The 19180-nt window shown below is 60.5% G+C and overlaps 2 protein-coding genes across 5 annotated transcripts; one reads left to right on the top strand and one right to left on the bottom strand.

Moving 5' to 3' along the window:
- The first annotated feature begins 365 nt into the window (after nucleotides 1–365).
- On the top strand, nucleotides 366–6100 carry SLC22A31 (solute carrier family 22 member 31). 2 transcript variants are annotated; one of them, XM_088136248.1, is made up of 9 exons: nucleotides 367–789; nucleotides 1032–1135; nucleotides 1898–2052; nucleotides 2565–2733; nucleotides 3803–3948; nucleotides 4188–4296; nucleotides 4478–4692; nucleotides 4951–5062; nucleotides 5468–6100. In XM_088136248.1, exons 1-9 carry the CDS (start codon nucleotides 427–429, stop codon nucleotides 5871–5873), a joined length of 1779 nt encoding a protein of 592 aa, XP_087992374.1. In that variant the 5' UTR covers nucleotides 367–426; the 3' UTR covers nucleotides 5874–6100. The 2 variants fall into 2 exon arrangements, with proteins under 2 accessions (XP_087992375.1, XP_087992374.1); XM_088136249.1 differs by lacking the exons at nucleotides 1032–1135; nucleotides 2565–2733 and having other exon boundaries at nucleotides 366–789.
- Nucleotides 6101–6140: 40 nt separating this feature from the next.
- On the bottom strand, nucleotides 6141–19180 carry CDH15 (cadherin 15). 3 transcript variants are annotated; one of them, XM_088136245.1, is made up of 14 exons: nucleotides 18961–19179; nucleotides 14908–15069; nucleotides 13945–14100; nucleotides 13565–13709; nucleotides 12856–13016; nucleotides 12162–12290; nucleotides 11301–11486; nucleotides 10566–10819; nucleotides 10026–10165; nucleotides 9464–9682; nucleotides 8604–8843; nucleotides 7862–7998; nucleotides 7608–7772; nucleotides 6141–7028 (listed from the first exon to the last, which is right to left on the bottom strand). In XM_088136245.1, exons 1-14 carry the CDS (start codon nucleotides 19012–19014, stop codon nucleotides 6831–6833), a joined length of 2346 nt encoding a protein of 781 aa, XP_087992371.1. In that variant the 5' UTR covers nucleotides 19015–19179; the 3' UTR covers nucleotides 6141–6830. The 3 variants fall into 3 exon arrangements, with proteins under 3 accessions (XP_087992371.1, XP_087992372.1, XP_087992373.1); XM_088136246.1 differs by having other exon boundaries at nucleotides 14908–15066; XM_088136247.1 differs by lacking the exon at nucleotides 8604–8843 and having other exon boundaries at nucleotides 18961–19180.

Here is a 19180-nt window from a genome sequence, read left to right as displayed (position 1 = left end):
CTACGCCCAGGGGGAGCGTCGCCCTCCCCCTCGGCACACCGGGGCTCCGCTCTGCCAGGTGTGGACCAAAGAGAGTGCCTCTGAGCAGCTGCAGAGCGCCCGCAGAGCAAGAAGCGAGGCATCGTCCCCAAAGGCGTGGGGAGGGGGCGGCGGGGGCCCGCCTCGCCTTCGGCCGCCCTCCCTGCACCCGCGCTCTGCCACGGCGCGGCCCGGCCGGGCTCCGAGGGCGCTGGGGGGAAGGAGCGCTCGGAGCGCCGCGACAGCCCCTTTCCCTCGACGGGCTCGCGGGCCGGAGGAGGCAGCGCCCGCCCCCTCCGCTGCTGGCCGAGCCGCCCGCCGCGCCGCGCCGCGCCCCGCCCCGCCGCCAGAAAGGCCGCGCGCCGCCGGCCCGGCCGTCTCTCTTCCGCGCGGCCGCGGGGCAGGCGCATGGACTTCGACGGGCAGGTGCTGCGCCAGGTGGGCGGCTTCGGGCGGCGGAGCCGCTTCCTGGCCGCCGCCTCGTGGCTGCCCAACGTGCCCCTGGCGCTGGGGCTGGCCGCGGGGCTGCTCTTGGCCGCCGTCCCGCAGCACCGCTGCCGCCCGGACCCGGCGCTGCTCCCGGCCGCGCTGCGCAACGCCAGCGGCCCGGACCTGCTCAACGCCTCGGCGCCGCCGGGCAGCCAGTGCCTGCTGTACCGCTACCCGCAGGCCGGAGGCGCCCTCGGCCCGCCCAACGGCACCGGGCCCTGCACCCGCGGCTGGCAGTACGCGCTGCCCGCCGCCGGCCTCCGCTCCACGGTCGTCACGCAGGTGCGTCTGGGTTGCGGGCGCTCCTGAGCGCGTGCAGAGTGGCTCGGCCTCAGCCCCGGAGGGGCCCCGCCCCGCCCCGTCGCGCGGCTGCCTTCTTTGCGCCCGCTCTCGGGGCAGGGCCCCGTTTGGCCGGAGCGCGTCCAACGGGGCCGCCGAGGCCGGGCCGGAGGTCGAGCGGCTGTGCGGGGCGGCCGGCGAGGCCCCAGTGGCCTTCCGCTGCTCACGGCCGGCTTCCCTTGCAGTGGGACCTGGTGTGCGCCAGACGCTGGCAGGTGCCGCTGGAACAAGCCACCTACCTCTTGGGGTGGCTGCTCGGGTACGCGGGCTTCGGCGCGGCCTGCGACAGGTGAGGCCCCGCCCCGCCCCGCCCCACCCCGCGTAGCTCCCGCGCCCCTCGGCCTTCCCGTCGCGGCCGCAGCGAGCACTGGGCGCTCGCCTGCTGCTGCCGAACGCTGCCTTCGTGCAGGCGTGGGCTTCGGGGTCTCCGGGGCGGGCGAGCAGCTGGCCGCGCCTGCCTGGGGGGTGCCGCGTGGCAGGAAGACCCTCCGGAGTTTCAGCCCCACGTCCTAGAAGGATTCACAAGGCGATCTGGGAGAGATTGTGGTCGGTCAGCGATCCACCCTGAATCCCCCGTTTTGCTTAAAAGCAGTTCTTTCCCTCCTGCCCGCCCTCGGCTGCTTGGATGAACGCTTTTCATGCGGAAGCTCGCTTAGCCCTGATCCTGAAACTCTGACCCTGGGCCCTGGCCCCGCTGTAAGCCAGTGGAGGGGGCTGCCCACAGCCGGTCCCCAGCCCCGAATGCAGAAGAGCCCCTGCCCACCGCCCGGCCAGCAGGTCTCGGAAGCTGCCGTCACGAGGCGCAGAGCAGGGAAAGAGAGCTTGTGTGCCTGTGGGAACACAGTCAGGGAGAGAGAAAGGGTCTTCACAAAGAACTGCCCCTCTGATAAGATGGAGTTCTTTGCGATGACCAGGACAGGTGAGCCTGCTCTCCTGCGGCCTTGCTGTAAAAATGGACTTTGCGAAACCCGGCATTTTTCTGGCACTCCTGGGCTCACTGGACCGGAAAGAGTTGCTCTCCTCTCCCTCCCTGCCCACCTTGGTTCTCTAGGTTTGGCCGCCGGACCACCTTCGTGCTTCCCTTGATACTGTCCATCCCGCTGGGACTCACTGTGGCGCTGGCGGTGGATTACCTCATGCTGGTTATCGCGCGGCTGCTCTTTGGGGCCATGCTGGCTGGGACCTTCCTCTCCCTCTACGTGGCACGTGAGTGGTCTCCTGCCTCTTTCACGAAGGCTCTGGGTCCTACAAGCTCTGCTGTCCTCCAGGACAGACAGCAGGAGGCCCTCCTGGCTGTCAAAAGAGCCCCTCCCTGTAGGCCCGTCGTGCACGGGTCGAAGGTACATTGCCCCCCCCCCCATGTAATCTCAGACCTCGGAACTAGGTGGCTTCAGCTGAATGATCCTGGGTTTGGGGCATCCTTCGGTCAGAGGCTGTTGTCCTGAAATGCAACATCCTCGTGACCTGAATGGCTTCCACGGAGGTTGGTGAATCTCCCGTGTCTCTTGGGCAGGTTTAGGAAATTGGTGGTCCTCCAGCGTTGCTGAACTGCAAGTCCTGGCCTCTCTTCCCTGCTGGCTGCTGAAGCGGGAAGCCCCCAGTGACACCAGATGCATTTAGTCTCGGCCAGAGCGCAGCCCCAGCGCTTGCTCAGCCCCACTGATTTGTGCTCCTTCTCCGTCTTCCCCCATTCGTGCCATCCCTGTGCTTCTCCTCAGGCCTGGAGTTGTGTGACCCCCCCCACCGCCTGATGGTCACTATGAGTGCCAGCTTCTTCTGGGTTGCTGGGCAGCTGTTCCTGCCAGGACTGGCCGTGGCCTGCGGGGAATGGCGGCTGCTCCAGGGAGCCATCACGCTGGGGCTTGCTCTGCTGGCCGCTTGCTGGTGGTGAGTGCACCTCTCGCCCCTGGACGCTGAGGGGCCTGTCTCCTCCCTTGGCCCCCGTTGGCGCACTCCACTCCTTCCTTGCTGCCTCACCTACTCTAGGGGACTAAGTGGGCGTGCAGAGAGAAGAGGACTCGCTTCTCTGGCCACGTTAGGAGCCCCGAATGAGCCCCACCCGCTTCAGATTCGGAGGGGAGCCTTCCTGTAGCAAGGGCGCTGTGGGGCTTGAGGCTGCTGCTTGCTTTCCTTAAGACCCACGCGGCCGGGGATCAGCCAAGGAAAGTGGCCGGGACCGCCCACAAAGTGGGCAGCTGAACCGGAGTGGAAGGTGGATGTGTTTTTCCCCACCAGCAGCACATTCTTTCCAGGCACTTCAGAAGGGGTTGGGCAGTGCCCCTGTTCAAAGATGCCAGAGCAGGCTTGGCAACTGTAGGAGGGGAGGTCGTCTTATGAGTCAGTAATGGACGTGGGAACAAAATTGCCTTACGAGAGCTGTGCCCAAAGGGGGCTCTCGGGGAGCTGCCCTGCTTTTGTTTATCAGCCGTTTACGAAGACCTAGATCTGGGGCGTGCCACAAAACGGCCAGGTGTTCTGTGGGCGCATCAGGCGGGTGGAGCGCTGTGTGCAGCGTTCGCAACAGGAAGGGACGGCCGCTAAGGGCTTCTTCAAACCGGGGAAGAGCCCTGAAAGCTGTGGAATGTGGTTCTGCAGAAGCAAGTGTCAAAAGAGGCGCATGTGCGCAAGCCAGGCAAGTGAGCACCCGCTGGGAGCAGCCCGGAAGGGGCGAGAAGCAGGTATGTGACAGCGCTTGGGATTTTGCAAAAGGTGTGGCGAAAGCGCTGGAGGAGGAGATGCGGCCGCCTTAATGGTGGTGGTTTTGCTTGGCGTCAACTGACTGTGTGCAATATCCACCCTGTCTCCTCCTCCTCAAGCTTGCGTTGCGGAAGGTCTATGGCAGCTTTTTCCATTATGCAGACCGGGAAACAGGCCCACAGGGGCTTTTTGCTCCCCCCCGGCCCACCTTCCTTTGGCCCCATCCAGCAGCTGGTTGTCTTCCTCCCTGCCCACCCAGGTCTCCTTCTCTGTTTCTCGAGTCAGCCCGCTGGCTCTTGGCCACTCAGCAGCTGGAAAAGGGCAGGCGGGCCCTGCTGGACCTGGCCAGGGGCAACGGAGTCAGCCCAGAAAATAGCTCCCCGACGGGGGAGCCCCTCTTGGCAGGTGGGTCTGCCTGCTGGGCCTTGCGGGCTCCTGGCAAATGCTGCTGGGGGTGACGGTGTGCGTGGCCACCTAGACCCACAGACTGGGAGCCCCTGAGCAGAGCCTGTCAGGTGGCATGGCCCTCCCCTTCCTCGGGCCTCCCTGGCTCCATCCGCTGGGGGTGTCCTCCAGTGCACATCTGGCCTCAGCTGACCGGCCGGCCAGTTGGGCCTGGGATCAAGCTGTGCTTTTCTCCCCAGAGCTGGACAGCTGGCCAGGCGGCAGCCCCCGAGCAGAGTACCACAGCGTCTGCCGGCTCTTCAGCACGCGGGTGGTGTGGAAGAACAGCCTCATTCTTGGCTTCACTGCGTAAGCGTTCCCAGGGGGGCCAGGTGGAGACTGGCCTCGTCCTTGGACAGACCCTCTCTTCCTCCTCCTCCTCCTCCTCTTCCTCACAAGCTGCACCGGGGACCCCCCTCCCCCCGTGCAACGCCTCCCTCGCTTGCTGGCTGCAAGACATTCTGTGGACTTAAAATCCTCCCCCCGCCAGGTTCATCGGGAGCGGGATCCGTCACTGCTTCACCCGCAACTTGGCTCCGTACGGGCCCCACTTTTACTTCCCCTATTTCCTGATGGCGGGGAGCGAGGCGGCGGCTGTGCTCTTCCTCTGCCTGACAGTGGACCGCTTTGGCCGCCGGGCCATCCTGCTCCTCAGCACCGTCCTGACTGGCGTTTCCTCCCTGCTGCTGCTGGCCCTGATGCAGTGTAAGGAGACGGCTGCTGGGCGGGTGAGGGCAAGGAGGGGGACTGATCCTGCTGGATGGTCTGGGCTCTCGTGTTTGTTGGGCCCCTGCGAGGGGGCTTCCCTCGTCCCAGATCTCCATTGTGGCCTTGTCCAAACTGAGTCAGATGCAGCTTGGCTCGCTTGCTCGAGTCACCTGCTGAGGCTCATGTGGCAGGAGCCAAGGGGAGGGGAGGATTAGCTGAAGAATGCTCAGCCAGCCTCTCTCCTCCCTTTCCTAGACTTGATGACATGGCTCATCTTGGCCCTCTCCGTCCTGGGCATTCTGGCATCCCAAGCTGTCGCTGCCCTCAGTGTCTTCTTCGCCGGCGAGGTGCTGCCCACCGTGGTCAGGTGAGGCGGCATTGGCTCCCCGTGTAGGCAGATGGCAGAGCTGGAGCCGAAGCTCCGATTCAAGGGGGGTGTCAGCTTGCCTCAAAGGCCATCCCAGTCAGCCAGGCCAGCAGCGGAGCGTCTCTGGGCAGACAGACGCTCCACTCCTGCGTGGGGCTCCTTACCCTTGTGCAAGAGCGGAGGATGCTGGATTGGCCCCCAGCTCCAGAGCAGAGGATGCTGGATTGGCTTAGTCTGTGCTGGGGAAGGGCTCCAGGCGAAGAGCGGGAGGCTGTGCCCTGGCTGGGAGAGGCAGGCTGGGGCCGGGCGGGAGGGGCCCCTGCTGTGCCGAGGAGCCGGGCCTGCCCCTTCCCGCTGACCACACAGAGCCTTGCTGCTCCCCAATGTGGCCGTTTCAATTTGCAGGGGAGCCGGGCTGGGCCTCATCCTGGCTGCTCACACGATGGGCCAGGCGGCCACCCCCATCATGGACATCCACCACAGTCGGGGTTTCTTCCTCCACCACGTGGTCTTCGCCTCCTTCGCCATCCTCTCCGTGCTCAGCATCATGCTCCTCCCCGAGAGCAGCCACCGGCCCCTGCCGGACTCCATGCAGGAGGGGGAGACCCAGCACCGGCCCCCGCTCTTCCACCCCTCTCGCCATCGCCGCCGCCAGGACCAGCTGCCGCTGCTTTCCACCCACTCAGGGGCCAGCCCCTACGACCCCGACAGCTACGCCCACCTCGTCACGGCCACCAAGAAGATGCTGGACAGCCGCGTGGGACCCGCCGGCACTTGGGGGCAAGGAAACCCATTGTCCCCGGAGCCCTAACAGCACAGCAGCGCCCCAGAGGAGAGTAGCACTGCTGGGGCCAAACTGCCAGGGGCCCCGTGCCCCATGAGGGGACTTTTCTGGTCCTGGTGTGATCTGGTTTCCAGTCATGGGGCAGGCAGAAGTGGGAGGCCTCTGGCCCTCTTTTCTTGAGGAAGGACTGATCCAGCGCCACGGGGCCTCCACTTCCTTTCCGGCCACGCAATAAACCATGTGCTGCCTTTGTAGGTCATTTTTCTCAGGGAGTTTTATTGTCAGCCACAGCAAGCACTGCGCCCCCACCCCCCACCTGCCCCAGTCCCCTCCTGAGGCCTCCGAGCCTCTTATTCCTCTGGCTGAAGCCATACCAGCACCTTGGCAGGTTTGGGCCGCAGCTAAGGGGTGAACACAGCCAGGTTCACCCATAGCCCACCGGAAGCTGCTTTTCAGGGTGGGACCCTGATCGGTTCCATCTGGGGGGGCTGTTCTGCGTGATACCCTTGGGGAGCACAGCTGCCTGGCTCCTGCAGTGTTCCCTCTTCCTGCTCCCCCCCACTTCAGTTTCCAGGCACGCTGGGGTTTTTTTATCCAGCTGCTGTCTTTGTTTAGGCCTAGTAACTCTGGCGGTGCCCCAGCCGAGACCATCGGGGTCCTGGTTGGTGGAAAGGAGGGGTCCCTGGGACAGCCCCTCTGGCGGCTGCTAGCAGAACCAGGGAGCACCGGCAGAATCTCAGCCGGAAGGCTGGAGAGGCACTGAGGCTGTTGGGGTCTTCTGCCCTCAGCGTTGGCACGAGCAGGACCCCTCAGGCTGGAGGCGGGGCTGCCGCTTGCACGAAAGCTGCTGGAGGGGCCCCTGCTCCTGGGTTGCAGTGAGGGGCGGCAGGACACATGCCCCCACATGAACCGAGAGGCCAGTGGTGCAGCCCAAGCAGCATTGCCGACCGTCCAGTCCGGCCCTGCTGCTCCCCCCGCTCCCCCTTACTGGCCGTACAGCTCGGCCAGGCGCCGGAATCGTGGCCCCCATTCCTTGAGGTAGTCATAATCTTGGTCTTCGTCCGCCAAGCTGGACAGGATGGAACTCAGCGACCCACTGACGGAGCAGCCCCCTTCATAGTCGTAGATGAGAGCCGTGTCGTAAGGGGGAACGCTGGGGTCACCGTCAGCCGCCTCCAGGCCCTGCGCAGGAGACAGAGCGGGGGTGTGTGTGTGCCAAAATCCCAGTTACCGTTTCAGTCCCACCCTCACTGGGCAAGGGAGCGATGCCCCTCTGCCACCAGGCCCTTTTGCCCGGCTGCAGATGCCTGCTGGGTGGTTCAGATCTTGATTCAGCTGTACCAGCTCAGAAGCGATGCATCTCACTGATGCTCCTTTTCAAGAAAGCGTTTGGTGCCTAGATCCATGTCCCCTGAGTCGCAAGGCCCTCTTCAGAGTGTGGATCTTGCTGCTTCGGGGGCACGGAGCCTCAGGGCGTGACCGACGGGGGCTTCTCTTGTGGGCAGGGAGCAGCCCGGCTGCTTCCTCGGCTGTTAGCAAGAGCTTTATGTCCCCCTGGCAACTGCTGGGCGTCCTTGAGGGCCAGCAGCATGGCAAGTGGTGTGAGGGAAGATACCAAACGGCTTCTCTCCTCCCACGAGAACCAAACTCCCATCAGCCGAACGGATCCCAGGGCAGACTCAGAGCGGGGTCCGGCCGGAAGGTCCCGCTTGCCCTCCTCCTACCCCGTCCCTGCCCGCCTGCCTCTTTGCCTCGTCTCACCTCATTGATGAAGTCCTCGATGTCGGAAGGGCAGGCGGTCGTGCGCTGGGGGTACTGAGGCAAGGTGTAGCTGTAGGGGGCGTCCCTCCGTCGGAGGGGCTTGCCCCGTGGGGCTGGTGGGCGAAAGAGGTCCGGGTCACGCAGCTGGGAGAGATCGTAGGCGTCCTGCAGGCAGAGAAGGAACACCCGGCCATCGTGACCCCCAGGCTGAGAAGCAGAGAAGGCGACGGCCCCCGCAGCTCCGCTGATCATACCTGATCCTCCTCGCCGCCGCCCTGCTCGTCGTAGTTGAGGATGTTGTCCCTCAGGTCATCCTGCGAGGCCCCCAGGAGTCCCTTGCGGAGAGCTTGTCGGCGAGCGTGCTCCAGCCCCGCCACCAGCAGCACCAGCACTGCCAGAGAAGGCGAGGTCAGCCTGGGCGGCACGCGGGGCAGCAGGCCCACGGGGAGCCGCTGGCCACGCCCTGCCCTATGCTGCTGGCAGCTGTTCTCGTGGCACATTTCCTCCGGGGAGATCTTAAGACCTCCCTGCCTGTGCCAGGGGAGCCTGGGGAAAGGCAGCCAGCCAATGCAGCCCCCTCCCCATAATCAACTGTAAGTGAAGTCCATGTTCACATGCTCTGCTGTAGGAAAATGCGCGCGTGGGGCTGAGGCACTCAGGTCAGTATGAGCACCAGGGTCCTCCTGTTTGCAGCAGGGAGGCTCTTCTGCCAGAGGGAAGCCCGGGTGCTGGGCAAATCTCCACCACGTGGAAGCCCTCTGCTCCCCCCCCCAGAAATAGACATCCATCCATCCATCCATCCATCCATCCATCCATCCATCCATCCATCCATCCATCCATTTGATTTCTAGAACCCCCCATCTCATGGCACTGACCCACATTAATGTGGGGCAGATGTCCAGCTCCTCCCACTTCCTTTCTGGGCCACTGGGGACGGCGGCCTCCCCCCACCCTGGTAAAGGTCCGGATTCTGCATCAGCAAACTCAGGCCCTTACGCAGGAGTAGGACGGCACTGCAGAGGATGGTCATCAAGGCCCCCAAACTGAGACCTGCCACCACCGCCACGGTGGCAGCCGCACGAGCCCCGCAGGCGCCCCACCGATTGCAGGCGCAGACAGAGACGTTCAGCAGCTGCTTTCGCACCCGTGGGGGGATCCCAGAGTCACTGACGAGCAGCGGCAGGGTGTGGAGGCCCTCGGCCACATCCGTGGGAGGCTGCAGCAGCACGTGCGTGTCTGGAGTGGGTAAGGGAAGTGGGGGGTGAGCCTCTGCCCTTGCAGGGGGAAGCTGGAAAGCCCCAGGAAGAGATTTGGGGGGCGAGGTGCTTAGCACGCCACACACACGTGCTTGAAGGGGGGCCCAGCCTCCCTCTGCTCTCCTAGCTTGCAAGGAGCCTCTGCAACGGGGGACAATGCTGTTTTCGCAAAATGGTCGGCCTTCGTTAGAAACAATTAACATTTTTACCTCCTTTCCAAACAAACAAGGCACACTTATCACATTATTGGGAGCCAGTCTTTTCCCATGTTCAAAGAACTGAAATGCTCAGGGCAACTCACATCACAAAAGAGCCCAAGGTTTTGTGCCTTTCAGCTGCTTTCAGGTTTTTAATAATCTGCTTCCCCCAGGCGGGTATCCTGCGAAGCCGAGGGTGGCAGAAATTGGCTCCCAATGTGCCTGGCAGGCCCCAGCCTGGAGTAGATGCTAACCCCCACTGACTAAGAGTTGCAAAGTTATATGCTTTGTGGGGAGGGGGCTCCACCAGAAAATCCGGCCCGTGCTTCCCCCTCTGGCCTGGGTCAAACTCCCTTCCCCTTGTCCAACACGGGTACCTGGGAAGCGCATAGCCTGAGGTTACCATTGGGGTGGCGGAGAGTCCAGTTGTGTGCACTGCTGGGGGCGAAACGGAAGTGGAACGGTGCTGCATGGGGGGCCAAGTCCTCATCCGTGGCGCTCAGGACCAAGCCGCCCCCTTCCTGACACAGCTCTCCCTTTGTCGGGAACAGGAAGGGTGCCTGGTCATTGACCTCCAGCACCTCGACGGAGAGGGTCCCGGTTGCCGTGAGGGGAGGGGTCCCTGAGAGAGAGGGAGGGAGGGAGAAAGAGAAGGGGTCCAGCAGGCTTGAGGGCGTCTCTCTCCACCCGTCGGAAGGGAACTGGGGCGCGAGGGAGTGGGCTCAGCTCTTCCACCCCTGCAAGCCATTCATTCAGGGCTTGCCAAAAGGTGACCCCCATCCCTGGTCTGGTTTTCTGGCTAACGGGGGCAGTGCCCTGGAGAAAGTCTAAGCCAGCCCCAGCTGCGCCTGCTGAAAGCTCTTAACGCGGCCTTTTATCAGGACTGGATTACCATTTCTACCATTACCAGACCCCATTTCTTGTTCTTTGTCCTGCCCCCCCATCTCACTGCTCAGCCTCCTCACCATTATCAACAGCCAGGATCTGTGTGACATACCAGCCCCCCCGGAAGGTTGAACGGGGGGGTACTTTCTGGCGGGCTTCCACCAGGCCCGATTCGGGGTCCACCTGCAGCCAGCTGGCCAGGCCAGAGGCCTGCAAGTACCTGGGAAGAGGAGACGGGCTCAGGGTGTGCAGGCACGCCCCCCCGCCCCGTGCACAGGGCTTGCTTCCCAAAGAGCAAAGAACAGGAAGGCCCCCTCCCCAATTTCCCAGATCCTCCAGGAGATCCCTCTGAAATCCTGGGTTCATCTGGAAAGTGAGCGGAGTTCAGGGCTTATTCAGAGGCAGGAGAGGACAGCCCGGCATGGACTCATAGAAGTCGTTCCGCAGATTTTTGCAGGGTTTGCTTTTAGGGTGGAGTAGTGAGGGCTAGAGACTTCATTGTCAAAACAAGAAGGAAAAGGGAGTGGAATCGCTAGATTTTACCCTGAATTCCAAACCCAGCCTGGCTGAGCAACCATACATGGGCAGAATCCGCGCTGGCCGGCTTGGATCTCACTCACCTCAGCTCCTGAGCTTGCTGGGTGTCGGGGTCCCTGGCGTGGAAGAGGGTGATCTCTGTGCCAGCGGGCGCGCCTTCGTTCACGTTGCCCCTGCAGGGATCATCCTGGAAGAAGGGGGGTTCGTTGGCGTCCACCACCTGCAGCTGCACTGTAGCCAAGGCATGGGCCACGTTTCGGACTGACGGGTCCAGCGGGCTTTGGTTCTGCACGGAAATCAGCAGCTCGTAATGGTTCTGCTCCTCGTAGTCCAACGCCTGGCAAGCGGGAGAGAGATGGGAAGACACGGTGGGGAGGCAGCGAGCTCTTCTGGCCGTTACAGCAAAAGCCCCAGTTTGTGCATTTGCTCTGTCCCCCCATCCTGGCGCGAAAGGTGCAGGAATGTAAACTTGCATTCCCTCCGCGCTCCTCTTCTGGCTCCCGAAAGTCTTCTCCTGCAGAGCAGCAGGAGCTGACCACGACTGCCATCTGCTGGCAGGAAAATTCTCAGCACTTCGCCAGAGAGGGTCTTCTCATGCCCGTTTTTCCTTAAAGGCTGAGACCTGCTGTTATCCAGCTTCTGTCCAGAAGCCCCTCTGATTCCAGACAGGACACCCAGCCCTTGACATACGGGGAGGAGATGTGCTATGCTCGCCTAAAGCTGCAGGGTGAATCCCCTCTGTGTCAGCCCAGAAACTGCCCCCGCTTTGCCCCTGTTCCGGAGCGGAGCCTGGCACTTGTGTCAAGCGCTCTCCTTACCTTAACCAAAGAGAGGACCCCCTCATTGGTCAGGGGGTCAGTGTGGATGGCAAAAGCTCCTCTGGGGTCACCCTCCAGGATGGTGAACTTGGCCAGCCAGTTGGGAGAGCCAGGCTGGTCTTTGTCCTGCACCATCACCCGCCCAACTTCCACCCCTTGCTTGTTCTCAGGGGCCTCCATGTGGAACTGCAAGAGAAAGGGAGGGTAGCATTAAAAGGGAGGCTGAGCGGACTGCTGAGGACACCCCCCCAGTCCTGCTCCTGCTCCTTCCCCAGGACAGAAGAAGCTCTTTTGTGCCAGCTGAGTGTGGTTCTCAAAGCAGTGAAGGGAGCTTTTAACTCCCATGTGGCCCCTACAGTGCACAGGTGGAGGGACCCAACCATTGTGCTGTTGGGGATGGATCCTTTAGCTCCTGTTTCTAACAGCTAGGGGAAGTACAGGGTCAAGGAAGATTCATTTCCTACCCGTCCCACCCACCCACCCATTCCAGACTTAAGGGTTTTCCTGAGTCAAGGTGGAACAGCGGCTGGTGCCATATACAAAGAACAGGGCAGAGCTGAGTTCTCCATATAATTGCAAGCCAGCTGCTTCTTCTCTGCCTAACCTATTAGTAGGGTAAGATAAGACATCTGTCACACGTAAGGGCTGTGCCAGTCCAAGATTGGCACCCATCCCTTGCATCCCATGATGCCGTGGGGCTCCGGAACCTCACCTTCTAAGCTCTTGGCTCACCTCCTGCACCAGGGGACCCTTGCACAGCCAGGGCCTGGGTGGAGATGCCCAAGTAAGGGAGTTGTGCGGGGGCCCCTAAGCGCCTTTACGCCATCCTCTCCCGCCAGGCAGAGTAGCTGGTCTCCCCACCTTGTCCGTCGTGAATTCAGGTGGGTTATCATTGACATCCTCCACATAGATGACCGCTGTAGCTGTGGTGGTCAGGCCTTCTCCAGACATGTCAGCCACTTGGAGCGTCAAGTTGTAAACACCCGTCACCTGCGCAGGGAGTGCCAGAAACAGGAAAACGTGCCAGGAATTTACAGTGATGTCCTGGGTTGCCAACAAACCGAACTAGGCTGTGCCTCGCCTCATGCGCTGGACGGCAGAGTAACAGCCGGACTTTATGACCTGCACTCCTGCTCTTTACTGAGGTACCCGGGTGTCGGCTAAGCTGAAACAGAGTTTTGCAAATCAAGTAAAGCAAAACATTGGCTATAAATGCATCATATTTCGTCAACTTGATGTTTTAAATAAGATTTTGTAGCACAGTCTTTAATAATAAAATAAATCCAAGCCTTGTTGCTAAAAATAATTGAGCAATAATGCTCAGTGAATGATCTGTTTTTCTAAAGTATCTTGGTCCAAGGGCATCCAACTCCGGGAACGTTTTATAATAATAATTCCAGAGGATTCTACAGTAGTTGAAAGACTTAGTGAAAGTTAGAAAAGTGGCCCAGACATTTGACGTAGGATCTCCTTTTCCTTTCCACTCTCATTTTGTGCCCGTTCATCCCTTATTGTGCCCGGAGCCTCCATCCGGAAACAGCGGAGACGTTCCTACCTCCCGGTCAAGCCCAACGTGAGCGGTTTGAATTTCCCCGGAGAGCTCGTTCATTGTGAAGAGCTCTCCCGCTCCGGGGCCCACGATGGAGTATCTCAGGGCCGCGTTGTCCGTCTCGGGGTCATCCGCATCTGTGGCTTCTGCTTTCAACACAAACGTCCCTGGGAATACATCAAGCTGTTTCAGAGCACCCGCCTGGGAGGAAGTGCGGCCCACCTTCTCTCACTGCTGGAGCTTTTCGAGGCATCCTTTGGAAACCCAGTTGCTCTCTGGCAGACTTAATCAATACAGCACAGTATTTGCTCTGCGACCTGACTAAGCGCCACACGCCCAGGTGTCCTGCTGTAACTATGGGAGAACTAAGGGTGGGGGTCAAGATGATAAAGTTTATCATTGCTTTATCGTTTGTGTTTCTAAGGGCAGCCAGAAATTGTACAGGTGGTGCTGCTTTTATGCAGCTGTGTAAATAATGAAAGAGATGGCTTGCAAGTCTGGAGGCACACAATGAAAATTAATGGACCTCATTTCCAAACTAGGGCTGGCCCATCGTTCTGGTCACTAGAAGGAAACAGTCACAGTGTCCTGCCTACGCATGCCCCAGATCAAAGGAGAACACGTGGAAAGGACAACAAAATCAGTTCTGCCTCTTAGAAGATGCTCCCACCAGTAGCTCTTTGGCCAGATCCATGGGAAGGTCTGGTGCACCCACCTGGCTCAGCCCCTTCTACCACGTGGCCCGTGAACACGTCCTGCTGGAAGAGTGGCCGGTTGTCATTCTGGTCCAGGACAACGATCTCCAAGTCCGTGGGATCTTCCAGAAGCACTCCACCCAGATCCAGGGCAAAAGCCTTGAGCTGGTTGCCAGGAGAGCAAAGGGAGGCCCATCTCAGCTGGGGAAGACCAGCCTCTGCTCCCGTATGGGAGTCGAAGCGGCTTATGGGGTAGGCAGGGCAATGCCTTGAGAGTTTGATACAGAGGTAGGCCGACTTCCTGGCCATTGGGTGCCTCTGCCCTTCGGCCGGAACTTGGGGGGACACCAAAACATCCGAATCCTGAACTGATCCCAGTCCAACCCCAGCCTGCCCTTACCCGAAAGCGATCATGTTTTTCCCGATCCAGCATGGCGTTGAGGTAGACCTTGCCGCTCAACTTATCAATGGAGAAGATATCCTTGGGATCTTCATCAACGCCGGGGCCCTTAATGCTGTAGACCACAACCCCCGGCTGCTGCTTGTCTGATTTAATCTGCAGAGGGGGAAACAGACTCCAGGGTGTGAGAAAGGTCTGGCTTAATCTTCCAAAATGTTTCTCTTCCCCCCACCCTCGAAACCAGATAGGGTTGAATTCCCACCAGGCTTAGGAACAGCAGAAGCCGTCTTCTCCTAAGTTGGACTATTGGCCCATGGAGTCCTACAGCTGCAGTTTCAGCCACAGTTTTCCCAGCTGTTCCTGCAGATGCTCAGAATGAGCACGGGACTTGTGGCGTGCCGAATGAGGCCTAGTGGGTGAATTATGACTCTCCTCTGAAGTCTGGTGGAGAGTGAGATGCCCCTGGACACGTGGGCTAGTAAGTCAGGAGGAATCGAGAGCGGCACAGCCACAGCCATAGGCCATCACGTGCATGGACTTAAAGGAGGGGTGGGGTGCGGCTACACAATCCCTCGTAATGCTAATCCCCAAACAGGCAAAATGGTGGCAATGTTTATACGATAGGCGAGTTGGAGTGCATGTTGTCACCTTCGTGTCTGCCTGTAAAAGTCCTTTTTTCCCCACTGCCCTGTCTCTACAGCTGGGCTAAATCTGACTGCAGCAGCGAGAGCATGTGGAGGCCAGAGGAGGAGTTCAGCGCTGGGCCAGGGAGTCACTGTCCAGCCGTTCCTCCTGTACGGAAGACCCCAAGCAAGGGGGCTGGAGGGGAGGGGCGCGGCAGCAGCAGGAGGCCGTGCCGGTCCTCCATCCCCGTCTCCCTCACCCGGCCCTGCCCCAAACGCCATTCCCTCAACAAACCCTGGGCGAGGGAACCGCCTGCTGCCCTGCCCTCTCCAGCCTCACCTGGACCAGGAGGTGGGGGACCCGCCGGTGGTTCTCCGGCATGCTGATGGGAGGAATGACCCACGCCCTCTTGACCCTCCTCGTGGCCGTCTTCTCCCGTGGCTGCGGGTGCAAGGCCGGGTGGCTGCGAGAAGCCTCCCCGCCGGCACAACAGGCGTCCTGCTAGGAAGAACAAGAAAAAGCTCCTTTTTCTTACTGGCAAGCAAGGGGGTCGAAAAAGTCAAGTCGGTGGCCGTGGCAGTGCAGTCGAAGCGCTGCCCGCCTTTTACGTGGGTGGTGTGGGAACCAGGGAGGAGGAGAGCCGGGCCAGCCTGTGCTGGAGAAAAATCAGGAGTAGCCCCTTTTCCGACTAACACGTTTTATTAACAAAAGAATGCTGATGCCTTTGAACAGCTGCTACCGAGTCCTTGAGATTTTTTCGGGCTGCCAAGTCACCCCCCCCCGCCCACCATGGCAGGGATTAACCCCTCCAGGCAGCACAGCTGGCCAGCAGCAGAGCGGCAAGCGAACGCTGGAGTAGCTGCCCCAATTCAGGCCCAGGGAGGAGGCAGATCTCTGCTGGTGAAGAACCCACTAATACTTGCTGGAAAGTTACGCCTATCTTTCTCTCGGAATTAACCAACAGCTCCTCTAGCACGCAAGGAGTGTTACTGTGTACAGCCATACAGTGGCCGGTGGCCTGGAAGACAGTGGGGGTTACCGACATCGGGTCCAGCTTCCTCCCCAATCCTGGATAAAGACGCATTCCTTTTGTTAGGAACTGCAAAGAAGTCTTTTTGAAAGAAAACATCTTGCAAGTGTGGCAGAGACAATGCTGTGTGTGATGGGAAATTAGAGCTGCAGGGTGGGAGCCACGTGGTGCTGCAGCCCCCAAGAGCAGTTCCCGCTCTGGAGCCACCTCTGCCCCAGGGCCCCTCCCTCCCCTTCCCCCCTTCCCCCCTGCCCAAAGCCCCTGACTCTGTCCCTCGTCAGGAAAGGACGGAGCTTCTCGGGCTGGCGTGTGGATGGCAGGGGCCGGGGAGGGACAAGCGCTCTTTGTGCCCGAGAACAGCTGCAGGCCGGGCCCGAATCTGGGCAGGGAGGGCCATGCGGGGGAGGAGGGTCTCAGGGGCTGCTGCGGCTGGGGCTGCCAGGGGAGGTGGTGCAGATGTTCAGCCCGGAAGGGTGGGAGGCGAGTAGCAGCAGCAGCAGCAGCAGCAGCAGCAGCAGCAGCCGCCGCCGCCGCCTTGGGGCATTTCCCCAGATCTTGCCTTTCCCCCATCGCATCAACAGCCTGGAGGTGACGCTACCGGGGCCCAAGAAGAGGCATTCTCTAGCCTGCGTCCACAGCTGGGGCAGGTGGGGTAGAGCCAGGAAGCCCCCGTGGGCTGGGTGCCCAGGATGCCTGCCCCCCCCCACCAGCCCTGCTGGCCAGGCAGTGTCGTGGGGGGGAGGGGTGTCCGTGGGATTTCTCAGCAATGCTTCATCCCCCGGAGAGCTCCTGGACTTCCTGCATTCCTTCCCTGAAGTTGCTTTGGAAGAGTTCAGCCTCGGCCCTTTCTCACGTTGCTGCATCGTCGCTTGTTGCCCAGCTGCGACGAAGAGGCCTCTAGAGTCCTTCTCTGCTACTCTCAGATGCCAGACAAGCAAGTCCGGCAATGCTTGGACCCTTTATTTACCTCCTTAAGCCATTTTTCAAGATCCTAGTCACCCCAGGGCAGCTTCCTGCATAAAATCTATGCAAATATGTTTGTGAAACCATGACATACAAGCAAATTTTAATCAAAATCCATTACAATAGCATATAATATTGGACGCCCAACAGAAGCATGAACTATAAAGCACTCCACAAAATCCAGGGAGATCATGAGACTTTCAAGAAACAGTCAGACGTGGGGAAAATCTGATTTCATCCCAGGTATGGAATTTCATGGGGCAAAGGCTGCAACTGTGAAGACCCTCTTTCTGCTGCTGACCTTGGAGATCCAGCTGAAGGGCTCGTGCAGATGTTTACCAAAGGTAAAGAGAGTTCACTTTCTTTCTTACTTTAAGAGAGTTGGGCAAACGGAGGGGCCTGCGCTGGTGCAAACGGCCCTTCCGATGCGAGTCGGATCCAAACCACCCCAGGGCACAGACAATGCAACGGTGCGGATCGGCCTGGCCTCTGCCCTTGGCGTGGGCGCTTGGCACTCTCTTGGGGGCCTGTTCCTCTGCTCAAAGGGGATGCTTGACAAGCTGCCCGAACTTGACCTCCCACCTCCCACCCTGTGACTACTAAAAGGGACCCTCCCTTCCCCCTGCCTGGAAATGCAACTCCGAGCCCAGCTCCGAATTCCGCCCCAGCAGGTGGCTGAACAAATGCACAAGCTGCGCATGGAAGAATGCTGCCTTCCCCCGCACACAGACACAGTGCAAGAAGACCTCGCTCTTGTGTCCTGCTCAGGCAAGTCAGGAGGCCCCTTCAGGAAAAAGGCAGGTGGGCGTCCCCAACCGGGTGCCCTTCCAACATGCTGGACAATGGGAAGCGCAGGTCAGCAGACTGAATGGGACCCCAGGGGAAGAACACTGATTTAGGGATGCGGGTCTTGCCAACTTGTACGGAAGGGGGTTAGCTTGGAAGGGTCCCTCACCTCTGGGTTATAGGAGCCAGGACGAAATCCGGGTCTCAAGCTTAGCCCAGTTTGAGCCTGGGGTAGCGAGATGAACTCTGCCATCCCTCAGCCTTGCTCCTCCTCCCTGCAGCCCCCCCACCATTAAGCTTTGCAGGAAAGCAGATCTAATGCGAGCCACATGGAAGCCCAGACCCCACCCCTTCCTAGGCCGAGGGGTTCGCATTCTTGCGCTCCCAGCTGCCCAGCGCCGCCGACATTCCACACTTCGTGTTGTCTTGGGGCAGCTGGCAGAGTTGATGGCGGTACCTCCTTCCCTCCCCGGTGCAGGGGCAAACATCCAAGGACAGCCTAGCTAGAAAGAATGCCAGCCATTTTGCCCCGTCTCCCACCTCACGGGAGGACCCCGAACAGCACGGTCACCCCCCCCGAAAAACCGGACAGGCTGAGATTCCACTCTATGGATATACAGAACCGTGGAGGGAGCCTCTGCTTTATTTCTCTACTTACCTCCCAACTGAGAATTGGCAGGGGGGGGCCTCCAAAGCAGACCCCCTCCGCAGGAAGTCAAAGGCAGGAGTTTATGCTCAGGGGTCTCTCCCTTTTCCCTTGCAGAGACCTGGGGGGGGGTCTTTGAAAGAGCAGAACTTCAGGACTAAGGAGGCTTCCTGGCACGGCTTCCCCACTTTTCCTGGCTGCTGGAGCGACCCAGAGCCCGCTGGCACCAGCACACTTTCCAGACTTACAGGAAAAACTTCAAAGCAACTTTAATGTAAAGCCTTTGACACGGGTGATACTTGGTGAACTGGTGCCCAGGCCTCTTCCAAGACCAGCCAGCCTGGCCCAGCGCAAAGATGTTAGTGCCTCTTTGCGAGAAATAGCCATTTAATCACAGCAAAGACAGAATGATCTTCCTCTGGGCAGGACAGGATCCAGAGGGTGGCAAGGGCCATTCGCCAAGCCCGGCCCTCCTGCAAGCGCTGCCATTTCACCCGCACAGATCAGTACCAAGAGCTCACGAAGACGCCAAGGCTTCGTCCCCAACTGTTTAAGGCTGGAGGGGCCCCAAGGCAGCCCACCCCGCAAATCCTGCAGCAGCGTCTCGTGACCAGAGCAGGGAGCTCCTGAGGGTCCTTCCCAAAGGGGAAGGAATCGCTCAAGCCGGGGCTCAGAGGTGCTCTCCTCCAACGGCTCTTCAGACGGACCTGGGTGCTAACGGAGGGAGAAGCACCGGGGATCCTCCGCCTGCCCGGTCAGCCCTTTGTACCACCTCCAGCCACAGATCGTGCCTGGATCCCTTCTGAGACCTGGGAAAGCAAAGAGGGGCCTGGAAGCCCACCTGGCATGGCATGGGTCTCCTGGGAACAGAGCAGGGCTGCGAGGTGCCGAGAAGAGCCGCGCGTGATGAACCGCTGGCAGGGAGGGAGCCCCCAGCCCAGCCCAGCCCTGCCTCGCCCGGGCTTACCTGAGCTGCGAGGGTGGCCAGGAGGCAGGTGCGGAGCCAGAAGAGGGGGACCATCTTGAGGGGGAGCACTGGCTGGCCTGTGGTGGAGCCTCCTGCCTCCTCCGCCTCTCTCCAGCGATGCTGCTCCGCTTGGGACACGAGCTAAAATAGCCTCGGCCGGCCGGGCTGTGACAGACAGCACATGTGTTGGGGCTGGTCCAGGGCCTGGGAGAAAGAGGCT

Source organism: Python bivittatus, unplaced genomic scaffold (assembly GCF_059951505.1).
Source record: "Python bivittatus isolate LINGU-HERP-01145 unplaced genomic scaffold, Pbiv_v1 ctg000190_np1212, whole genome shotgun sequence".
Taxonomy (NCBI): Eukaryota; Metazoa; Chordata; class Lepidosauria; order Squamata; family Pythonidae; genus Python; species Python bivittatus.
This window is presented reverse-complemented; position numbering and strand designations above follow the sequence as displayed.

Bases quoted from the DNA above. Each gene is read 5' to 3' on its own strand.
- CDH15 (XM_088136245.1), bottom strand. From the start codon at position 19,014: ATGGTCCCCCTCTTCTGGCTCCGCACCTGCCTCCTGGCCACCCTCGCA. The intron at 11,487-12,161 runs GTGGGGAGACCA...TTTCTCTTGCAG, and splicing joins CTGAATTCACGACGGACAAG to TTCCACATGGAGGCCCCTGA. The intron at 10,820-11,300 runs GTAAGGAGAGCG...CCCGCTTGCCAG, and splicing joins GGGTCCTCTCTTTGGTTAAG to GCGTTGGACTACGAGGAGCA.
- SLC22A31 (XM_088136248.1), top strand. From the start codon at position 427: ATGGACTTCGACGGGCAGGTGCTGCGCCAGGTGGGCGGCTTCGGGCGG. The intron at 2,053-2,564 runs GTGAGTGGTCTC...GCTTCTCCTCAG, and splicing joins CCTCTCCCTCTACGTGGCAC to GCCTGGAGTTGTGTGACCCC. The intron at 3,949-4,187 runs GTGGGTCTGCCT...TTTTCTCCCCAG, and splicing joins GGGGGAGCCCCTCTTGGCAG to AGCTGGACAGCTGGCCAGGC.